The 22,658-nt window shown below is 40.2% G+C and overlaps 1 protein-coding gene across 1 annotated transcript in view; it reads right to left on the bottom strand.

Annotated features, from left to right (window-relative positions):
- The window catches only part of ptk7b (protein tyrosine kinase 7b), a 66,123-nt gene that overhangs the window by 19,869 nt on the left and 23,596 nt on the right, over window positions 1–22,658 (bottom strand). Inside the window, exons 3-6 of the mRNA XM_089012498.1 lie at window positions 8,576–8,872; window positions 2,907–3,009; window positions 2,586–2,770; window positions 964–1,111 (exon numbers count right to left, since the gene is read on the bottom strand). Coding sequence (XP_088868624.1) covers window positions 964–1,111; window positions 2,586–2,770; window positions 2,907–3,009; window positions 8,576–8,872 — 733 coding nt within the window. The remainder of the gene's footprint in view (window positions 1–963; window positions 1,112–2,585; window positions 2,771–2,906; window positions 3,010–8,575; window positions 8,873–22,658) is intronic.

Genomic DNA, 22,658 nt, shown 5'->3' with positions numbered 1-22,658 from the left:
ATTTAAATCAATCTGCAAACACATTGGCAGTGTGCCACCATAAGAGGCAGTCTGGAGCTCTGCTTTGAGTGCTAAAATTCACACAGCCAAGTCACCACCACTCCCTTGGTGATGTGATCATCCGCAAGTCGACACTGCAATGAATGTGGAGGCAATATCGCACAGCATGATGACAACACGAGGCACATTTTCTGCGGTGCTGACATGACTAATAAACTATGAGCGGACGACACGAAGCCTCATTCATTTACCATTTAAATACAGGCAGATGTAGCAAACCACCATGCAGGCCTTTAAATTTCAACTCAAAAAGGGATTCTGCTTACGGTCACATGCAATTCTAAGACGGCTGAAGTGTCTCTGTGTGACGTTCGGTGTGGTACGATGATTTTCAAGTAAGGCAGCAGCAACGATGCACAGTGTCCTATTTGCTAGTGACTTTTGTGCAGCGAACCCTGAGGAACATAAACTGACCGATAATTATTTTTCAAAAAAATTATCATGCACCTAGACAGGTTTTTTTAACCACAGCATGCTGCAGGCTTGCTGGTTCACACGTACAGTATGATCGAAAGCGTTACAGGGGACATGCTGGTAAACCGATTGCAACTTGACTTCTATTTTTCCGCTAAGTGTGTGAACACTAGAAGGCTGCAGAGTCTCTTGTGATAAACTAGAGAACACCCACGTTAAAATGAAATACAGCAGATTTCAAAGGAACTTGACAGCATTTCCATAATAACATTCCTTAATGTGCAATTCATCTCAAGCCTGAGCTGCACAGCAAAATGGAAGCTGAAAGTATGACTTCAGGGTTCCATCTTATAGGTCTCAAGGGAATGCACCACAGCTAGACAATAAAACAAGTCGAGCTGATGCATATAGGGGGAGAATCGTGAGAGGAACGCAGGGAGCAATGTGGCAACAGGAGAAGACAAAAAAAATATTGTAATCAAGACTCACCGAGTTTTATTGACCAGCAGCTCGCTTTCGTGGTACCATTCCAGAACAGGAGGCGGCACGGCCGTGAACTGGCAGTGGAACACAGCTTCTTCATTCCTCATAACCACCTGGTCCTCAGGAGTGACCACTGGCCGAGGAAAGCTCTTATCTATAAAAGAGGGAGACAAACATGTCCTTGATTATATCTAAGTGTTGAAAACATCAAACGCAACCTCATCTGCGCACTTATTAAAATGTGCCAACAGCGGTGCTGGACCTTCAGGTGCTGGGATGTGTCAACACCACAGGGGGCCCCAGATAGTTTTTATTAGGTCACTGGAATTTTCAATGATCCCGGATTTATCAAAAACTGTTTTTGGATATGGCAGCTGGAACATATAATGGGACTAAGTGAAAAACCCCAGTACTGAAATTCGCAATTTGATGTGACATGTCATTTTTAATGGTTTATTTTTACTGAACAATCTGAAATTCATTCAATACCCTTTAATATATGCTTAAAATATGAATATCGGTAGACTGTAATATAAATGTGGTATTTCCTTCAAAGTTGTCACTCTCCAATAAATAAATCAATAATAAATTCTGGATATATTTGAAAGTGGAGCAACTCAACAAGTTTGTAGGTCTGATGAATGAGAACACACAACACCAAATGAGTAATAACCTTGAATAGTAAAATTTGCAGTCGTATTTATGATAGCTCACAAATCCGACTGAAATCTTCAATTGAAATGTCTCCTTTTGATTTATAAATTCATTTTTTTACAGATTTTTTAAAAGAACCACTGTGATTTCATATACTGTATGCCTGTAGGCTACTAATTCATTGACAGTGTTCATCATATTACCGTCATCAGCAAAATTTCCCAGTTGCGACATAAAAGTAGGAATTTGTCAAATTAAAGAGACCGTGTTTCATTTCTGCATTGTTATATGGCCAGAAGGGAAGTCGATAAAAGGCTATATTAGTCTAGAGAGCCTTCATATTACACACTTGGCCCACCCAAGAACTTCACGTCAAGACTGTTACAGTGTGACTATGTTGCTCAAGTCTGTCAAATGCACCTCAAAGTGAAGCCCTATGGCAGTGCTAAGGGTGGATAGGGTAACCAAAAACGCAGTAATTATCCATTCTTCCTCCACTCAGGTGCTAGCATTAAACAGGTGCAATTTGTGTGTGTGTGTGTGTGTGTGTTGCAGGTGGCTAATTAATGTGATGCGGGCATCAGGTTTCTCACACAGATGCTGAATGTACTTTATTTCTTAGCGGTGTATTACTCGTGTTACGCAAGCACACATACAATGGGGGAAAAATCATGACGTGGGGAAGAACTAATACAATTACAAGTGATGCAAAACAATCCACATCATCTGTTTTGTAAACATGCAGCAATTCAGATATATGGCGTATAAGCTTGCTTATGTTGGTCTGCTCCATTGGCCTGTTTATCTTACATGTGTCCACATGTAAGATGAGCATGCTTCTCATCAAGAACTATTTCCTTTTCTTAGTCACACTGAATTAACAACGCACCGTTTCTCTCTATTTCATGACATGGAAGCAAGAAATGTAAAAAAAAAACAGTGTGCACCTGCTTGTACATACGTATTGGACATACCTATGATGTTGAGTGTGAAGTTACTGTTGCTGCAGACGTGGCCGGCCGCGTTCTTGGCGCAACAATAGAACAGACCATTGTCATCTGGGGTGGCGCTCTTTATTGTGAGTGTTCGTTCCTTGTTGTTGATCTGATGGCTCTTCTCGGTTAGTTTCACCCCATCTTTGAACCACTGGCAAGTTGGCCTGTGAGGAAGACATGAAGGGAGGGTTAAGGAGGAGGATGACAGATGATGGACTATGACAGATTTAACTGGTTTTTATCTTGCAGTATCCTTATAATAATAAAAAAAAGGTTCTTGAGAATATGGGGTGAACTTACCGTGGGTGTCCGTCAATGTGACAGCGAAGCGTGACGGGGGCTGAGCTCTCAATTTCCCCTTCTGAGATGGGCTCCTGCAATGTCACGCCACCACTTTCTAACCCTGTAGAGCCAGACAGAAAAACAGCCAAAATGTCAAGTGGCAGAATGGACAGATATGAAGTGTTGGGTGAGACACTGACTTAAATAGTCTGTTGTTATTCATTGACACGGACACGTAAGACATGGTGGCCCTGCAAGAAGGACACCAATGATGCATCACAGTGACACAAACAGAATAGAAATGTTTCAAATAAACCCCATGGATGTATATTGTCCATAATTCATTCAAACATACAATCCAAAGGCAAAAGTATCATTGGCTCCAAATAAAGCTATTGTAAAATGGATTGTCACAGGAGATTTCAACACAGGCTCATTCACAAACTAAGCTGTGGTTGCTTAATCCCCCGACTAATGTGCAAATATGATATGATTTACGGTTGACAGCAGGTGGAAAAACATATTTTAACTGTACATACAAAATATTGAAATTATTAAACTCATGAGACATTTACAGTAATTTCACTGCTAAAAATGGCTACATAAGGGAAATATCCCTTTAATGTGATTGTTTTATTATAATGAATGTCATGGCTATAGTTGTTTTTGTCAATTTAAGATTTTAGCACAGAATTTGCATTTTAGCCCTATGGGGGGCAAACTTTTTAAAGATACTGTAGCGAGATAGCTAGCTAGATAGCTAGCAAGCTGCCACGGTAACAAGCTAGCTAGATAGTTAGATAGCTATCTGGCTAGATAGCTACATAGATAGCTACATATATATATATATATATATATATATATATATATATATATATATACACACACACACACACACATATACACACACATATATATATATATATATATACATATATATATATATATATATATATATATATATATATATATATATATATATATATATATATATATATATATATATATATATATAGAGAAAAAAATAGGGTCAGAGAGGGCAAATATAGAAAATTCATGAACACCAACAAATTCCAAACATTCCATTTTTTTTTGGTTTATGCTGCCCTCTTAAAACATTCTTTTAAATGCGTGTATTGTATTTGAACAAAATCTGCTCTCCATTGCTGACATTTCTACAGCCTGTGGCTAACTTGTGTGAGCAGCCAGCACTCTTTATAGCATCTATTAAAAATGCATGGCATCACCTGAGACAGCTGTGGAGAGGCAAAAGGAAGCAGACTGCCGACAAAGAGAAAAGCAAGCTCTGCAGGGGAGAACTGTCTGAATGAATATGCTTTGCTTTCATTGACGAGCCTCAACCCAGCCTTCTCCGAGACCCATACAGCACTCCTTAGCATTATCGAAAGCGAGATGACCCCCGCAACTCCTAAATATGCACATCTCCGTAAAACTCGCATACACTTGTTTGTGTGCATCTGTCAAAGACATGTTTGCATGCAGTGATGAGTGGGATGCCGCCAACGCTGTCCTCAGTGCCTTAAAGCAGGCTTGTTGTGTTCACACGTCAGAAAGTCTTTGCTAATTGTGTATCTCAGGCAAGGCCGATCCTGTGAAGAGGAGTAAGGCGAAGGCTAGACAAGGACCTCGGGGCAGACACGCTGAACTTTCATTGGTGCGAAGGAAGCTAAAGAATTCTAACAAAAACAGAAGGTGTAAACAATGAGTGTGACCAAGAGTTCACTGCAATAACTATCATCAGCATGTCAAACCTGGTTTGCAAATAAAGGCAGTTGTTTAAACCTGCCCGGAGCGTTTTGAATACAGGTGGTATCAAATATATGGGCTTCTTTTGAACACTAGACGATGAGTCATTGTCTTTTTTCTTGGAATGAAAAAGAAAGTCTGACTCAAACAACAGTCTTCAAATAATCAGGTTTAACAGACGATGTGCACTCCAGTGCCAGGGTTTTTGTCATTTTCACTCAAATTGCAGGACCGACAGAATATTGAGTTTTAAGACTACATATTTAATGCAGTGTAAGAAATTTTTGACTCTCTTATTTCATCAGAAAAAAAAATAGTTCATTTGTAAGTAATATGGGTCCGGAGATATCTAAGCTTGAAGTGGGGGCGGCTGAACAAAAGGCAAATGCTGCCCCCTCGTGAGAGACAAAAACATTGACATAGGTCTGACCAGAGCTTGATCCGCACCCCCCGCAAGAAAACTCAAAACCCGAACAAATTTGGGAATGGCGCCCCACGTCACCCTTTTGAAATCCCGAATAAATTCGGGAATGGCAGCGAATGAGTTAAATAACCAGATTTAATATATTTACCAAATTTACATTTGCCTTAATTAACGCTTCCTAAAAGGTTGGGCAAGCACAAAATTGTACAAAATATTTCATTTATGGCGAACTAAGGCCAACTTCAAGATAGATCCAGTGTTTGTGTCCCGAGCCTGTCATCGTATCAAGATATCAAGCAAGTGTATGTAAAGGAACCATGCCCTACCATTGACCTCTATGGACAGAACGCCATTAATAACCACAATGAACCATTGACACATTGAGGCTCATTCCACCATTCTATTATTTTAGTTTAACTCGATTTTTTGTCACTTGCACATTCTCAGTTTAGGTTTCTCCAGCTGCTGACTCGACAAACAGAATAGGCCTTTCAGAACCTATTAAGAGCGACACATACTTGTTGATAATCCATCTTCAGAATGCAGGAACACGTGTTTGAGTGAGTGTGTGCCTACCAGGCGGTAAACACCAGAATTAAGGCTGTACAATTATAATTACATTGGAGGACGAATAGGAAGCCAGATCAACTCAGGAATGAGAATAGATCAATTGAGAGTTATTAAAGTTTAAGGCAGTAATTATGTGTGAGCTTGTTTGTTGCCATCTTCTGAAAAAAGGGATGGCAGATTGTGCGAAACATGCAAGGTATTCTACGCTTTTCATTGGCCTGACAGTAGCATATGCGTATGTAAATCCAAGTTGGATTCCTGCTGTTGTACAATGATATAAATAAAAAATGAAGAAGGCCAGGGAAAAGTGTGGTGTCAGATTTGATCAGCTGTGCGTGACAAAAGGCCAACGCTTCAAATTCACTCAACTCAAGGAGATGATGTTGCTGTCACACGGTGAAGGCACAGGCGTTAAGGCCGATGAGCAGCTGTGTTTTGTCAGCTCACGTGAAAATGTGACACAAAAGTAGGAGGACAGATGGATGAGAGCTGGTGGCCTTGCACGAGTGATCAGTAAGGATGTCTTAAGAGCACAAAAAGCTTTTCATAAAATGTAGGTTAGGCAAAGATTAAGTGTGTTTGTTAAGTCAACTGCCAATGTGCCAATGCATGCAAACAAATTTCCCAAACATTCGTCTGCCTGGACGTTGTTGCAGGAATCAAACAAAACGTCTCCCGCAGGACCAACGAACATGCTGACAAAGGCGAGGCATGGCCCTAATGACTCTGCTGGACCCGTTTTCACTACGGAGACCCAATGACCAGGCAGGTCAAAGGAACAAGGAGGTAGGGGGTTGAACTCCTATTAGTGAACACAGAGGGGGATAATTACTTTGAATAACTCTCAACTGACAGAATTTGCTTACCCACCATTGATAGCAAGATAAATTAACTCTCTCGCTCTCGCCGGAGACTGGGGTGGGGTCGACGAGGGGGATAAAAAAACCAACAGCAGTACAGTACAAGTAGATCACCCTGCCCCTCCCCTCTATAGCTCATATTTACTACGATGCACGCAAAGTTGCATACGCATGAGTGAACGCTCAGGCAGAATTAGAGCTAGAGGGGGTCTTTAAAAGCTGTGTGTGGCTTTATCACCCGTTAAATGTATGTTGGGGAAATATGAGAGCATTTGTCATAACATGGTCTGATCCAAGTAAAGCGATCCACGGAGGAAAGCCAATGTGCAGCTTTTGACAAAGACAAATGAGTTGATGCACAAAAACAAGCATGGCATACAAATTAATTCTGAAGGATTCATTACTTATATGCACAGGGGAACATCTATATTGCAACATGCTAAGAAGATAATTTTTTGCCAAGTTATCAGGAAAATAAAGTCAGATTGGAATAGTGAGCTTTGCATTACATTGCATGCTGAATTTTTCAATTTTGAAGTCTTGATATACATTCAGATTTTTTCAGAGTCATTTATTTTTAAGTTCGTAAGGTCGACTGAGGGTTGCCCAATTCCCAGAAAAGATTATCGTTGAATGGGAGGTTTCAATACACCATAAAAGGAATGTGCTGCACTGCTAATTAATCTTCACACATACTTTTGCACAGCAATGCAAAGGTACTGCAGGTCAATTGGAAAGAATTAATGTTCCATCTATGATGTGCTGACTCATTTTTCTAATGTCAAGCAATCGATTTGAAATTTTCATGGAACAGTCTCACTAGTTATATTACACCAAATATTAACTTATTCACTGACATTCACAAATTGATTCGGGAATTGAAAATATGACGTAGACCGCCATTCTCGAATTTGTTCAGGTTTTCGTTTTTCTTGTTTGAGTTCCAATAAAGCACTGGCCATGGCCTCAGGTAATGTTTTCCCTTCCACAAGGGGGCATAATTTCCCTTTACTCCATGTTAGCGCTTTGTTCCAGCTTCAGCTGTTGTTAAAGACCTATAGAAACCAACATGTATGTATAGAATTTCATTTTGGACAGCCGCCCTCATTTCAATCTCATATTATTCCAGACCGATACAATTTAGGAATTAACTATTTATTTCTGATGAAAGAAGAGAGTCTAAGGTTTCTGACGCTGTATTGAATCTTTATATAGTCCTAAAACTCAATATTCTGTGGGTATTGGAATTCAAGTGACAATGACAAAAACCCTGGCACTGGAGTGGACACATTTTTGCACGTCTGGCAGTGAATGAGTTAAATGCCAACATTGTTCACGTGTCTTCCAGTGTCACGGCAGCAGTTTACCTAAAATATAACAATTTACATTGCTCATTAGCTTAAAAAAGTTGGGGAATATTAGATTCCATATTCATCAATAATTCAATGAAAGTAGTAATTCACCCTGGGATTTTGTCTTTATGCCGTTGTCTATATTTGGGATCTGCAGGGTAAAAGAAAAAAAATTGTTAACCAGTTGTCCCCCCCATGCTGCTTCATCAAACTGAAAGAATGAAACTGGCAGAGTGTGGCAGTGATGTGGGTGGGCTTTTTATCTGGTTTACTCTTGACACAGTGTGAGGAATGCACTTCACTCTTTAAAAGGGATTACACTCAGATATATACAAATGGTGATGGTGTGGGGGGGGAGGGGGTGTCATCCAACGCATGAGATGATTAAAAAAAAAAAAAAAACAATTGATTAATGCAAAGTCAATTACATCGCTGGAGTTAAAACGTTCAGACTAAAAACACATGGGAAAAGAGCATTTAATGCAACATGGAAATAAAAGTGTATTACAAACAACGAGAAACACATGCTCAGTGGCGCTCATCTCCAGTTTCAATTTGGCAAAGGAGAGGAAGCCTCAAAGGAAAAAAAGGCAACATACTGAAACCATTCCTTCCCTTTTGTCATGCTTTTCGGATGCGGAAACTTTTTGCCATCATGACACCCTGTCAACTGCTCATTTCCAAACAGGAAAACGAAATGCTTTCAACACTTACATTTGATGTTGAAGGAGGCGTTCATGGAGTGGAGCACCTCTTCCATGGCCGCGTTCTGTGCCACACACTCAAAATTTCCTGCATCCTGTCGGCGGTCCACGGTGATGAATTTCAGATTGCTGCCCTCCTGGTGGCGCCTCTCGTTGTTTTCCAGCGGCTGCCCGTTGTGGAGCCAGCGGTACGTGATGTCAGTCGGATCGCTGACTTCACAGCGGAGCATGGCGCTACGGCCGTGGAGGGCATCCTGAGACTTGGGCTCCCTGGTGAACTGGATGGCAGCGGCCCCGAGGGATAAAACTGACAGGGGAAAAGACAGATAATAAATAACAGGGCCAATCAATCTTGTGTGAGAATATTTCAACATTATCTGAATTTATAGAGTAAAAAAAGGATATACGTTTATGAAACCATCAGTTTTCTAATCTAATATACAGCCATACACACATACACAAGCACACAAACACGTCTTTATAAAGACAGCTCTCAAATACGACACTAAGTGTTGCACCGACATTTTCTCGCACACTTGAATCTTTTATGACGCATCTACCAGGTCTGAGAGATAGATGTTTTCTGCTCTATTTAACCTCATCTCACTGCAGGGAACGAAAGGACTGAACCCTGAACAAAAACTCCAAGAACATGATGCGACCACCGTTACTTTAATGTGCAACATCGTGTTCCTCGGTAAGGGGTGGAACTAGTTTAACTCGGAACAGAGCATGCAAATTGAACAAGTCTTGCACGGTGAATATTTCAGTTTACTAAAGACTTGTCACAACAGTGAGTACTGCCGCACAATACAGACGCTCCCCAACATACGAATGAGAGACGTTCTGAACGGTTGTTTGTAAGGTGAATTTGTTCGTAAATTGCTTCAGTGCTATATTTTGTATGGAATGTATGTTTAAAGCTTATATAGGTATGTTTAAGGCTTATAAAAGTATGTTTAAGATTTATATAAGTATGTTGGGTTCTATAAGTAACCTGTATTGGTTTGTACTGATAAATAAAAATGTAATAAAATATATGCTTGATAAAGATACGTACATGTACAACTAGAGAGAATACTACATATGTTACGACAAAAATGTTCATACGTACCGTTGTTCGTAACTTGAATGTTCGTAAGTGGGGGAGCGTCTCTACAAGGAGATTGCAGGTAAGATACTGGGCTGGTTCTTTCCAAGATAATGCTCAACCAAGTTCCATGATGAACAATATGTTTATTATTGGACTCGTCGATTGCAGTGGTGTAAAACCTGATACAACCGCGTACTAAAAACATCCGTCAGTGTCAAGTCCAGTTTGTGTTACTGTGTTTGAACTCTAGCAATTATCTCTCTTCATGTTCCAACACCTACCACAATGGACCCCGATCATGTGTCAAGGCAGTCCTCATCTGTGAGTTAGCATACCTGATGTCAAGTTTGTTATCATAAGGAACGGTCTACCGCTAAGAAGTGATGAAGCGTACCTACCAGCAGTGTGCGAATGTTTTGTGTTGTGGGGGAGGGATGTGTCTACACATATTGAAAAACTCGAGACTGGAGCCAAGCCACAAGAGAAATGTTTCAATAATACTAAATCAAAGAGCTTGTTGAAACCACGATCATACTACGTTTGGCACTCATCACTCCTTAAAAGATTGTTCATTTTATTTTCAAAAAGAAAAATATTCTGCAAAAATGCACAAAGATCAGCTTTTGGTCAGCAAAATGCTAGTGTTCAGGTTTACGCGCTTACCCTTCAGCTACATAGTTCCATGGCACCATTTGTTTCAAACAGTAAGAATAGCGGAGGCAATTTTCTTGGCCTTCAGGCATTGCAGTCAAGCGGGTTCATCTTTGTGGGGGTCAGAGTCTAGCAGACTTTTCTTCAGTGGCAGCTCAAGTGTGGAAGACCGATTTACAGATATCACAAGGACACCCATTATCAGATAATTGACACTACAAGCAACATTTCTCTCTTCAAGTCGCGCCTGTGAACTTGGGGTTACATCAACTTAGACTTTACATAGTTATATCGTTATGAAAAAGAAAAATAAAGAAAAATATACACAGCTCATACCTACAATACAGAGAATTAGACATTCATACCTCCCAGCATACAACACACTGGCCTAGTAACAAGAGTTTGTAACATTGACATCTCTCTCAAATCACCACAAATAATATGCTAGTTTTCCCCATGGTCAATCAAGGAAAATCAGTCACATACCCATCCGGAGCTAAAAGAGTGTGTTTTGGCATCCTGCCACGTGCACCTCTCTGCTAAGAGGCTGTGAATTTGAATTGCACAAAACTAGGAAGGGAGCGCATCCTAACATTCATTTCAAAAAACAACAGTAAAGCCTCAATGCCAAACATGAGCCACCCTGGCCAAGTTTTTGCAAATTCTGTGTGCATTTTGAAATGGAGTGCACGAGCTGTGTTATGACGTTGACTTGATACTTATTGACGTAGTATGTCTGTTTATTGATGTGAGAGTGTGTTCCTGAAGACAGATAGCACGCGAAGCTGAGGTGTTTTCGCCAAGCACATGAGGGGATGAGAGTGATGGGACATAGGAAGGCACCATCTATCACATTTGAGGATGTCTGCCAAGTTTATAGTGCTGTAGCTCAAACCAAGAAGACGGTTAGGTGCACCGGGCCATGACCTACATCTTTGGAACATGCAGCACTTGTCTCATAGGGGCACCCACAAACGGACTTTAAAAATAGACACATAAGTACGAATATACAGTACAGAGGACCTTCGATATTTGTGGGGTTTGGGATCAAGCCGAAAAATCTGCATGTAACTAACCATAAGTGTACTTGTACTGAATTGCTGGTGTCGGACAGAATACTGTATCTCTGGAACTGTAAAAACTGACCAACAGTATCGATTTGCGGGAAAAAAATAACCTTCACCATATCTGGACAAACGAGGTTTCGGCCTGACTACAGCAAGACACAAGTCACAAGTCACAACTGCAGCCTCAGTGAATAAACGATTCTTTCTTTGACTGTGCAACTACTGTAGATCGAAACCTATAATCTGGCTGATGATTTCCCACAAAGCATACAAAGGAATGCTTGGACTGATTGCACAGAGGGACAAACAAAGAGATAAGCATGACAAACAGCCTAACTTCTGAGGGAGCTTCAAAGTGAGACGAGTTGAAAGGCAAATTCGGTGAAAGAAGAATCAAACTAGGACTATAAATCAAAATCACAGATGCCATTCAAATTGTTCTGAGATAAGTGCCATGTGTCGGCATTTAGCATGCAAATGTTAATATAATGCCTTTAAAATAAAAATAAATAAAAAATAAAAAAAAAACCCCAGTCATTCATGGCAAACTGAGAGCAGTGTTAAACTGTAGTTTCATAAAATAAATATATGTCATCAGATGGTTGAGTGACAACTTTAGGTTTCTTTCCTGACAGCCCTTGGAAACGACCCATGCAATGACCCCTCCCTTTGTTTCCTTAATCTGCTGCTATGGTGACCCAAAGCCTAGAAAACTAATGGATGGGAAAATTGGCTTTGGAACTACAAAAGCTGAGTGGGTACTCCTGGATATTATAGGGATCAATATGCACTTTCCGGGAATTGTTTGCAACAACACATTAATGCACCAGTTGGAGAAGCAGGTCCTCTACATTATTAACATCCAGTTCGATGAAGGTAAACTGACAACAAAGTGGAAGTGAGTAAGTAGGTTGAAGATTGATACTGAGAGGAGAAAATGTCTGCACACAAGGATCCTCTTTTTCGATTCAGTGCACCAATGACCCCATTAAGCGTCTTCAAGGGTGGCTAAAATATCAGGTGGAAGTGACTCTCAAGTCAACGCTACGCATGAATTCACTGCAAAAGTGAAGCACAAGTAAATCGCAAGTTCAGTGGTGTTCGTACGCAAATGACAAGTTGCAGAGTTCATGCATCTGTAAAAAATGCACACTTTATGTCTGATGCTTTGCTGACTACCGATAAATTCCAAGGAGATGTTTGCCTGTGTCCCAAAATCAGTTAGGATATACTCCAGTCTCAGTCATGATACTGAAGACGATAAGTAGCGCAAGTAATGTGTGCCTGGATAGATTCATTGAGTGACAAGAGACATAAAAACGAGATGTGCACTTCCATTGTGGAAACAATCGGAATAATGAAGACATATGTCGTAAGAAGTTACGACACAGCGATCAAAATCAACAATGCGTTACCCATATCAACTGTATGTGGGTTACCTCAGTGGACCATGTCAAACCCAGGCTCAAGCAGGAGATGGTTTTCAAGATGGTGGCGTTTTGGTTTGACAGAAATCAGCCAAGCTGATGGACTGCCTGAAATAACCACCATTGCCAGATTTTTATCTCTAGAACATTAAAATCACTGTCACCCAGTTCTAAAAAGCAAACACCATTGTTTACAACTGCGACAACATTGCTACCCATCCTGTCAAATTCCAAGAACATCAATCACTGACAAAGATTTTCTGCCACTGACAACAATGAAAGAAAACCAATAGTGATCGTGTTTACATTTTCAGGCCATCCTTCAACCAGCAGCAGCAGAATCAATATCAACAGATTAAATAGCAGCATGAGACCAAACGGCAACTTCAGTGAAACACACGAACAAATGGATAGCATGTTACCAAAGACGAAACATAAAAAGAGGTCAAAATTAGACCTCTGGACTTCACATCACTATCCGGACAATCTTAAAAGTATCTAAGATCTCTGAAGGGCTTAATTCTGAGGCAGAGGCAAATATATTTGTTGGTTTTGTGCCTTTTAGGAGGCTTGACAGGGGGCTTTTACTGTGAGCACTGAACGGAAAAGATCCTATCCATTTTTCAGAATGCACGGGAAGACTAATGCCTCCAGCTCTGGGAACTATTCTCTCTTTAAAAGCATCTCTGGTCGCATGAGTGCCAGAAGCAGCGGATAGGACAGTGAACGACTTGGTCAAGGAAGGACAACATGGACTGACTGCCTGTGGCCAATGAATTTTAACTCGATCATTGAAGGATGAAGCTATTGAATCTGTGAAGTGAAAAGATGGTTATATCTCTTGGAACAGTCAGATAGTTAGCACGATGCAAAGTTCTGCTGCTACAATGGAATGTAAAGTAAACCATATCATAGTTATAGTCAGAGTGCATGTAAAATAGAGTGAAGCACAAAGAGTGTGAAGACGCTTGAGGTATAGATTTGGTGGTGGGGGAAGTAATTAGAACCATTTGGTGCCTTGAAGTTACCATAATTCAATCATCACATTTTTGAAATCTGGCATGGATTACAGCCAGCACTCCTATTTCCCTAGTGAAGCCACAGACCGTCCATCACTCCTAGCAAGGGCAAGATAGTTTTTGAAAGTTAAAAGGAAATCTAAAATGGAAATCATTGAACGCTTCATCCTCAGAGAATAGATTAATTGAAGTGGGGATGAAAGGTAACATCATGGGGGGCCTAACTGCAAACCACTGCATGCATGTGTACTGCATACTACTTGTAAATGATTCTGTTCAAGTGTTTCCCCTCTCATCTCAAAACAATACTGTCGTTTCTTGCAAAGCGCAGTGGCAGCATTGGCTTTGGTATTTTCCAGCATGGACCTCACAAAGAAATCACCAGAGCATGACGCTGAAATGTAGCCCAAACAAAGAGGTCAGGCGTCCTTATTTGTCTTGACAGCAGAGACATTTAACAGGAAACAATCAGACCAGATACAATGTCTCGGTCAAGCTATTGTAACCAATGTGGCAGTTAGGTTCAGATTAAATCTCTGTTGAGTCTCTTTCTTGACCTCTGTGGACTTTTTGTCAACAAGGTTTAACTATAACCTGCAGGAAAGCGGGAACCACTAAATCCAAGCGAAGGTTTCCACACCGTTAGTATTGTGCACTCACTTTGAAAATATCAATTCCAAAAAGATGCAATGTTTGTTTGGAACTCCATGTAGCATATTCAACAATTGACTTCAGAAAAGTCATTCCGAGATAAAATCTTTATTTACAGATCCGGGCCCTTTGATAAGGTGCACAATCTTGCAAAATGTAATCCATCGCCCATCCATCCATTTTCCAGACCGCTTTATTCTCATTAGGGTCACAGGGGGTGCTGGAGCCTATCCCTGCCGTCAAGGCGGGAGACACCCTTAACTGGTTACCAGCCAATCACAGGTAATCCATCATGATGAGTCAAAATAGTCTGCCTTTATAAGGATGATACTGTTTATCTTAATTAAAGGTAGTATTGTGTATTGTAATTTAGTTTTACATGTTGGTTGAGTCTGATAGTCTTGGATCGACTTTTACAATACAATACAACAAGTCATATTATTGGGACTGGAGAGAAGTTGAGAAACTTCTGAAAATAAATCAAAACACAAAATTAAAAAATAACTAACCTTACCATTTGTGTTCACTTGTGTTTTATGAGTCAATTGTTAGGTGCTGGTAAGAGCTAGAATATATGAATGGTGCTTGACCTTGAACATTGTAAGGGTTCAAAGAACATAATAAAGGAACAATACCCAGATGCTTCATTTCAGAACACCAGTCCAAAGATACCTGCTGGTCCCATTTTAAATCTCCAGGAAGCACTGTTGTGTTCATTCCATTACTCTTAAAAGTCTTTAATTTATGAAGAGTGTCACATGTATGCATACCTGTTACCATATTGCAATCCACGCTCTTATTGTACTTGATAATTGCACTGGGTAAAGTGATCTGCTAACGTGCAAAAAGAAAAAGAAAAAAAAAAGAAAAAAAGCCAAGCTATTATGAGTGCGCCTTCATTTTATGCATGGTGTTCTCCTTTTTAGCAGTGACAGAAGGCGCCGGCCTCCGCCCCAAACCAGACAAAGATCCCAACTCCCTTGCGTATTACCAGGCAACACTGGCATGGCAACCAGTATACAGGAGCTCCCTGTGGACCACCACACCAGTGCTCTTCGCTCTTGCACAGAAACCGTAACCTGTATCTGATCTCAATTTGGTCAGATGTGGATAATAAAAAGCTGAAACTAACAAGCCTGAAATTCTTTCTTGCAATGTTGGTTATGAATGGATTGATTTCTAATAAAAGCTCTTGAAGTGATACTTTGACAGATGTATGTCACCACTCCAGCGTCGTTTTCAAAAGAGGACCCATGCATCCTTCTAACTCTTGGCATTACTGCGCTCCACACTTTCGGAAAAAAGGAAGTGTTCCCACGTGGTCTCCATAACAAAAACAATAACCATTAAAATATATATATACTGATGCAACAATGCGCAGAGGATTTGGAACTGACATCAGTCATGAATCTCACCATAAGTACGCTTGGAGGCAGTCAACAGCAACCGTGTTTGTCTGGCTCTACCTATTACAGCAGTCAACCGGGACAAAACAAACGCAGGAGTTGTAAATGTTGCCTTATCTAGGTAGGTGCAGTGTGGATGAATGCTTTTGGGGCCTACTATAACACAAAGAACTGATAACTCAGTTATGCTCTTTCTGACTGTGGTATAAAGTCAAGGAGGAGACAGCTGCTCCACATTAAGAAACATTTCATCAGAAATATGAGCACATATCACTCATCATGTTCTCTGACTGTGTCCCTCCACACCTGCCCTTATAACTGTCAAGATGAACGTCAAAGCTACATCTAAAATACAGTTTGACTGAAGCTGACCAGATTTCAACACCCACTCATAAGAGGCCAACTGTTGAAAAACAAGCCGCCTAATTCTTTCATGTGTAACCTTTGGATCATAAGGATAAAAGAAGGGAAGATGTGTGGGGGAGGAAAGTATATAGAAGAAATTGCACAGTGACTGACAAAGAACGTCCCAATAAGTGCAGAGATGTTTTCCTGAAAGGAGTCATGGGAATTATATTAGCCATGCCTTCTGAAGAAGCCGCCATTACTGCATCACTGCCTTTTTGCTTTCTTTTTTTTCTACATTTAGAAGCAATTATTAGATTATCCTGGATTAAGTTTTGCTCAGGTGAGGATAGCTGGTCTGTGGTCCATCTCTTTGGCTCTCACTAATCTGATAATGAGACTGTTTTAGTGGGAACACAAAAAAAGAATGTCTACTATTCCTCCTTGTCTAAATTCTTCAAACACAAATGTTCTACATAAACACGAAAGCAGACTGTGGGCTGTTTACTTGAGTAAGTGTTCAAACTATCTCGCAAATTGCCTGAGCAAAATATAACAGAGATTTTGTTTCAAATATATACACACACACACATTGCTGAACATCTGGGGTCGCGGTCCACAATATTTCCATGATTATGAGCCAGCGCTGAAAGATGAAAGTGTAGTGCAGGAAAGATGTTCTGCCATTTCCACCCAGGCTAAACAAGCTACCCTGATAGATGTTATGGACCAAAGAGTCCAATTTTCAAGTGTCCGTTTAAAGAACCAAAGCTGGCTCGCAAGTTTAGATGCATCTCTGGGTTTTGGACACAGTCTCTAGTGTAATGTGACGGATGTCAAATATAGAAGAGGATAGAAGTGGTGTACTGTTCTGACAGACTGATACACACAAAAAAAGATGACTAAAATGTATTTGGTAAGGTATTGGAATGTGCCCAATGATGACTTCCCACACTACAGACACTGCCCACGTGTGACAACAAAATATGTGAGGGTAGCATTAGTATTTTAATTTAAATTATCACTTTTACATTTTGTAAATGGCTTGGTGTGCTGCAGTGTAGTTGAAAGACGTGTAACATTTTCAACGCTTCTGATCATTTCAATAACAGTGCTACGGGCAGGATGTCGCAGACCACGAAATGCATTTTAGCAATTACCTTTGAAAGCTACGTTTGTAAATTACTATAGATACAATAAAAATATTAAAAACAATTTGCCATTGCCATTAAAATATTTTGAAACAAATCTTATTTCATGTTTTATGCAGTCAGTCTGCCTTATTCATGTCACAGTTTGCAAGATAGTGGTGGTGGAGGCCATAAATGCAGGCAGGAGGGATGGGCAGGGTATATTTGAGAAATTGTATTAAATAAAGTCAGCAGTAACAAAATCTCAAACAACTAGGTCATCAGAACAGAAAGGTCCAAAGTAGCAAAGAAATCCATGAGTAAAACTATATGAAAAAATAAATTAGATGACGAAACAAACCTGACAAGGTGAAACAAACAATGACCAGACACTGAATGGTCATACCGGGAATCCTATTAACTGCCACTGATTAAAACGACCAACACCTGTGCAGCTGCAGGCAGGGCCCTACAGTGAGCGTTTGTCGCAAACCGAAACGTGACAATTCAAGAACTCCAGAAAAATGTATATTATCAACGATTAAAAGCCATTGGCAGATTCCGTTACTTGGCAACATGCGCCACTTGTCCAACCACTAATCCAGAGTTGAACACGGCCAAGGTGATTACGTCACTTTTCTAAATCAGTGATCTGTTCACCATTCACTGGTCACACCCTCTGAGAAAAGGAATGTCTATGGTCTAGTGAATTTACCTCAACACGGAGCAAATTGTAAGATGTTTGTCATGGAATTTCATTTGGAATCAAGTCAAGGAGGTTTCTTGAAATAAAAATCATTGTTAGCTCCCAATCTAAACCTAGCAAAGCCCTAATCATATTCCAGGAATTTGTAAAATCAGTAATGCATTGTAAAATGATACATTTACACATCAACAACAACAACAGACTGGCTTCCTGTTGTAAATGTCAACAGCAATGGAAAGCGTCGAAACATGACTGGGACAATGACCACCCTCTGAGTTGGCTGTCACTCATTTTCTGGGAAGAGACCTCGCACTGCAGGACATGGAGAAACCTCCCCCTCCCCTGACACTTCATGAAATGACACCTTTACAAGCTCATACACTTGGAGGTCACTAATTGGCTTGTCATGGCTGTGTGTGAATACTAACTCGAGGAAAGACCATCAGCTGTTGTTGTGAGTAGTTCCCTCAATGAAGTAAAAACTAGTAAAGGTGACTTTGGTTGTGTCTGGGTGGAATAAAATAATTGAGCATCACACAAAGCTATCAGTACGCCCAGAACTAATTACCTGGTTGTTTGGTTTCCAGTTGAATTTTCCCCATAGTCCTCGTCTAAGACCACTATGATGCTGTCAGTCCATAATCATTCACATCCTTATCCACCACAGAAAGCAAGAGGAGATACGTTTTTTTTTTTTCAAAGTAGATGTTCATATTTCCCCAAATCGGTTGCAGTTGGTGATCGGCCCAGAAATATATGACTGGCTGCCTAAGAGGGAATTGCAGAGGCTTTTAAAAAGGCTGGCATCAAAGTGTTGGTTGTTCAAGTGAGGAAAAATTCAACTTACCCTGTCCACAAAATGACTTGCACATAAATGAATGAATGTGACTAAAATGTAAAGGAAAAATATTTTTTTCAATCTTTGACAAAAAACTCATTCCGTGAATGTGCCTTCTGTCCCCCAGAGGTTCTATACATCTGTGTTGTTTTCATGAGCAGTTGACCCTTAAAGCCCCACTATTCCCAGATGATCAGAAATATTTTTAAAATATATAAAAGTTGCTTTGATAAAGAACAATATGAATATTGTCTTGGGCACATTCTAGCTAATATTTTCAAAAAGCAAGAAAACCTATGTTTTAGCTATCATTTCAATATTAGCTGATTTAGTGACACGAGGTGGTCTATCTTTTGGCTATACATAAATAAAATGTTGGTGTTCTAATTGAAGAAACAATTAAAATGTTTTATTCATTTGTGGTCTCCCTATTATTGTTATGGGCCCATTTTGGCACTGTGGTAATGCCAACACAGAAAAGGAAAATGGATCACAAAAAGTGAATCATAAAAAAGTGGTCAAAGCACTGTTGATATTCTAAATGTCTTAAATGGGAGACTTTTGCAACCACGTGAATACAGTCCACCCTGCTCACCCTTGTGAACCTCACTGACAGGCTCAGGACTCCCTGCTTCATTGCCTGTAAAATAGACACAGTGGCCTATTTACAAGGAGGATTAAGTAAAGAAAAAGTCAGCAGGAGGGCTTTTTTATCTCTGCCAATACTCCCAGCACAAGGGAGAGAGTCCATTCCTGGCACAAAACAGCACATACATGTAGACCGATGTGATCAGTGGTTCGACAAAACGCTCTGTAACTTGAGGCTTACAGTAGACTTGGACATGCCCCTCTAATGGCCAACGTGCTTCAAATAGAGAAAGAACGCGGTCACCATCATGAAGAAATTAAAAGAAACAAAACAGTTTTGTGCTTACAGAAAAAGCCGATGCGAGAATTATTTTTTAAAAAATGCATCAATTAGTGTTTTTTGGATAATGCAATTTTAACGAAAAGCACCCTGAGTATTCACCATGCATTTTTTTCTACCCCAACAGCATCTTTTAGGCATTTCCATGACAACCACAGAAATAGCGACCAACCTTCCTGGTAGATGATGGTAAAGGTCAATTAATGAAAATTTATATTTTTCTGTGGGGGTTGATGCTGTTCTTATCTTCAAGTGGCCATTCTCACAGTTTGCGCACTCTTGAAAGGCTTCCACTACCAACTCCATTACCCATTTACATATTACAGTATTTGGGTTATTGTATTTTCGGAATGGAAAAAAGGGCTTGCCAAAAAAGCAAGAATTGCAAGAAAGAAATGACAATTGGCACCTTAGGTCCAAAGAAGCAAAGAAGAAGATGTGTGTGTGTGTGTGTGTGTGTATATATATATATATATATATATATATATATATATATATATATATATATATGGGTTATTAGTCAGCAAAAGCTTCATAAACGGTTAGAGGTATATATATATATAGGATATTGGATATATAAATTATATAAAGCCAAAGCAGCATATCAGGGGGTGACCAGTCTTCGCGTTATAAATAAGTTATATATATATATATATATATATATAGAAAACTGAATGCCCTTACTCCATCAAAGCCAATGATACTTCTAGTACTCTTCTAGTACTCTTATTTGAGAAATAACTCTGGTGGTGGCCTGAATATGAACACATCTCATCACAAGAAATTGAAGTCAATACCCTGGGGAGGTCAGTAAAGTGCCCAAAGGCAAAGCATTAACCATCCCAAAAGCTTCACTTCAAACGGTTAGAGGTTATGATGTCGGTGAGGACCAACTGTGAGTCGATTTGATGCCATGGGAATGCTCAGGATCCATTGGACAAAGCTCCAACACTAAATTGACTTAAGCCCTCAAAGCCAAAGCAGCATATCAGGGGGTGACCAGTCTTCGCGTTTTGTTAAAACAGCAGCACTCAAGTGATGGTCAAAACAAAATCAAGATTGGCACAAACATTCCTATGTACCTCAAAATGCAATCTGTCAAATTTAGGAGATATGTAGACCTAATTCAGCCAAATGACATTTACCGAGGCGTTATTTAGATGCTATCGGTGGCCCATGTCTTTGTGCTAAGGGGATTAGCACTAGTGCACCCAGTGCTGAATGGGGCTTTTGTGCCTTCAATCTTGAGTGAGCTGCTAGTGAGGTTCAAATGCCTGTGTGGAGGGTGTCAGTTATCAGGGATCCTGCCATGCCTTGCTAATCTCTGGCTCCGCAGAGCTCTTGAAACTTGGCCGGTCCAATCCAGAGTATGGGGACAATGATAGGTATTCACTGTGAGAGCCAGTCAACCGGCAAGACTCTGTACTAGAGGGAGCAGTGTATGCTTGTACGGGCAAGGCCAAGGTTGGAGGAAGCAACCACAACTGCTTTAGCCACTATATAGATGTTCAAAATGAGTATTTTTTACAACATGCAGCTCAAAGACTCAGCTGTGTGGAAACTACGTTCAAAGTTTAATTCAATCTTGAAAAGTTTATCCGTTTCACATCTAAAAAGTCAAGATACATCTGCACTATAGGGATTTTTTGTTAATGCAAAAAAAATCGTGATTACAAATAATTAATATAGAATTATGAATCGTATCTATGCAGGCTATGACGTTTTCTAAATGATATTTCAGATTCCGAAACACAAGGAAAAAGTACTTAATATTGGTCATTTACTGTAAACCGTGACTGACCTAAATGTGAAATAAAATAAAAACCGTTCATAAAAAACAGTCATAGTTTCTTCACATATATGCCAACATAGTTGTTTAAAAAATTAATGTGGAATTTCTGCAGGGTACGCCACTTAATGTAAAAGTAGGTCACAGATACACAGTTGAATGTATTCACCAAATATGAGCATTGCTACACTCTCCCATCCCTTCAGCAGTCTGCTGCTTTAATTAAACATAAATGAGTAGGCGAAAAAAAAGATAAGCAACAACGCTAATTAACATCTTGTGATGCTTGTTGATGAAATAAGATTGGGGAGTAATGGCTTGGTGAAGTTAAATGAAATCAGAATTGTTATAAATGTTGAATTCATTTGTGTCTGCCAGTGTGGGAGAAGACAGCCTTTCCACTCCACTGGAGACTAGACATGCTGAGGGGGCAATCGTAAATGCTTGGCTGAGAACTTCACAGAGTACCGTCTCCTCTCCTCCTCAGGCGTCCTGTTGTTTAGCTGTCCGGGTTCAGTGGCTGGGACGACCCTTTGCCAGAGATGTAGATACACACAATCACCCCCTTTCAAGGTAACAAAAAGCTCAGAGATTGTAGTCTGGTATTTGTGACAGTCTGGTATACCCATGTTCGAGACCCAACTTAACCTGGTCACATTAAGAGGCACATGTGATGTTAAAATTAAGACAATGCATTTGCAGAACGCTGAGAAGACTGCGCAGATGCCAAACAATGCAGGAATGTTGTGTTTTGGAACCTGCTTGACCGAAGCACAGTCATTATTGGCTCGGACTGTACTGAAGAACTGAAAGTCTCATTAAGTGAGCAAACCCTGCGGACAAAGCACGATCAAGTAATCCACATTTTAGCACTGTGGTGTAAAGTCACTAGGTGCCATTCTCGTGCTTTGTACAACGTCTCTCTTGAAAGATGAAAGGAGGCGAGTTAATTGCCTTATCTACAATAGAAACCACCTTGCAAGGACTTCACGTTTCCCCCAGCAATTAGGAATCACCCCCAAGTCTACCCCAGGTACTTGTGA

Source organism: Hippocampus bargibanti, linkage group LG13 (genome assembly GCF_051943395.1).
Source record: "Hippocampus bargibanti isolate YZ-2025 linkage group LG13, ASM5194339v1, whole genome shotgun sequence".
Classification (NCBI taxonomy): Eukaryota; Metazoa; Chordata; class Actinopteri; order Syngnathiformes; family Syngnathidae; genus Hippocampus; species Hippocampus bargibanti.
This window is presented reverse-complemented; position numbering and strand designations above follow the sequence as displayed.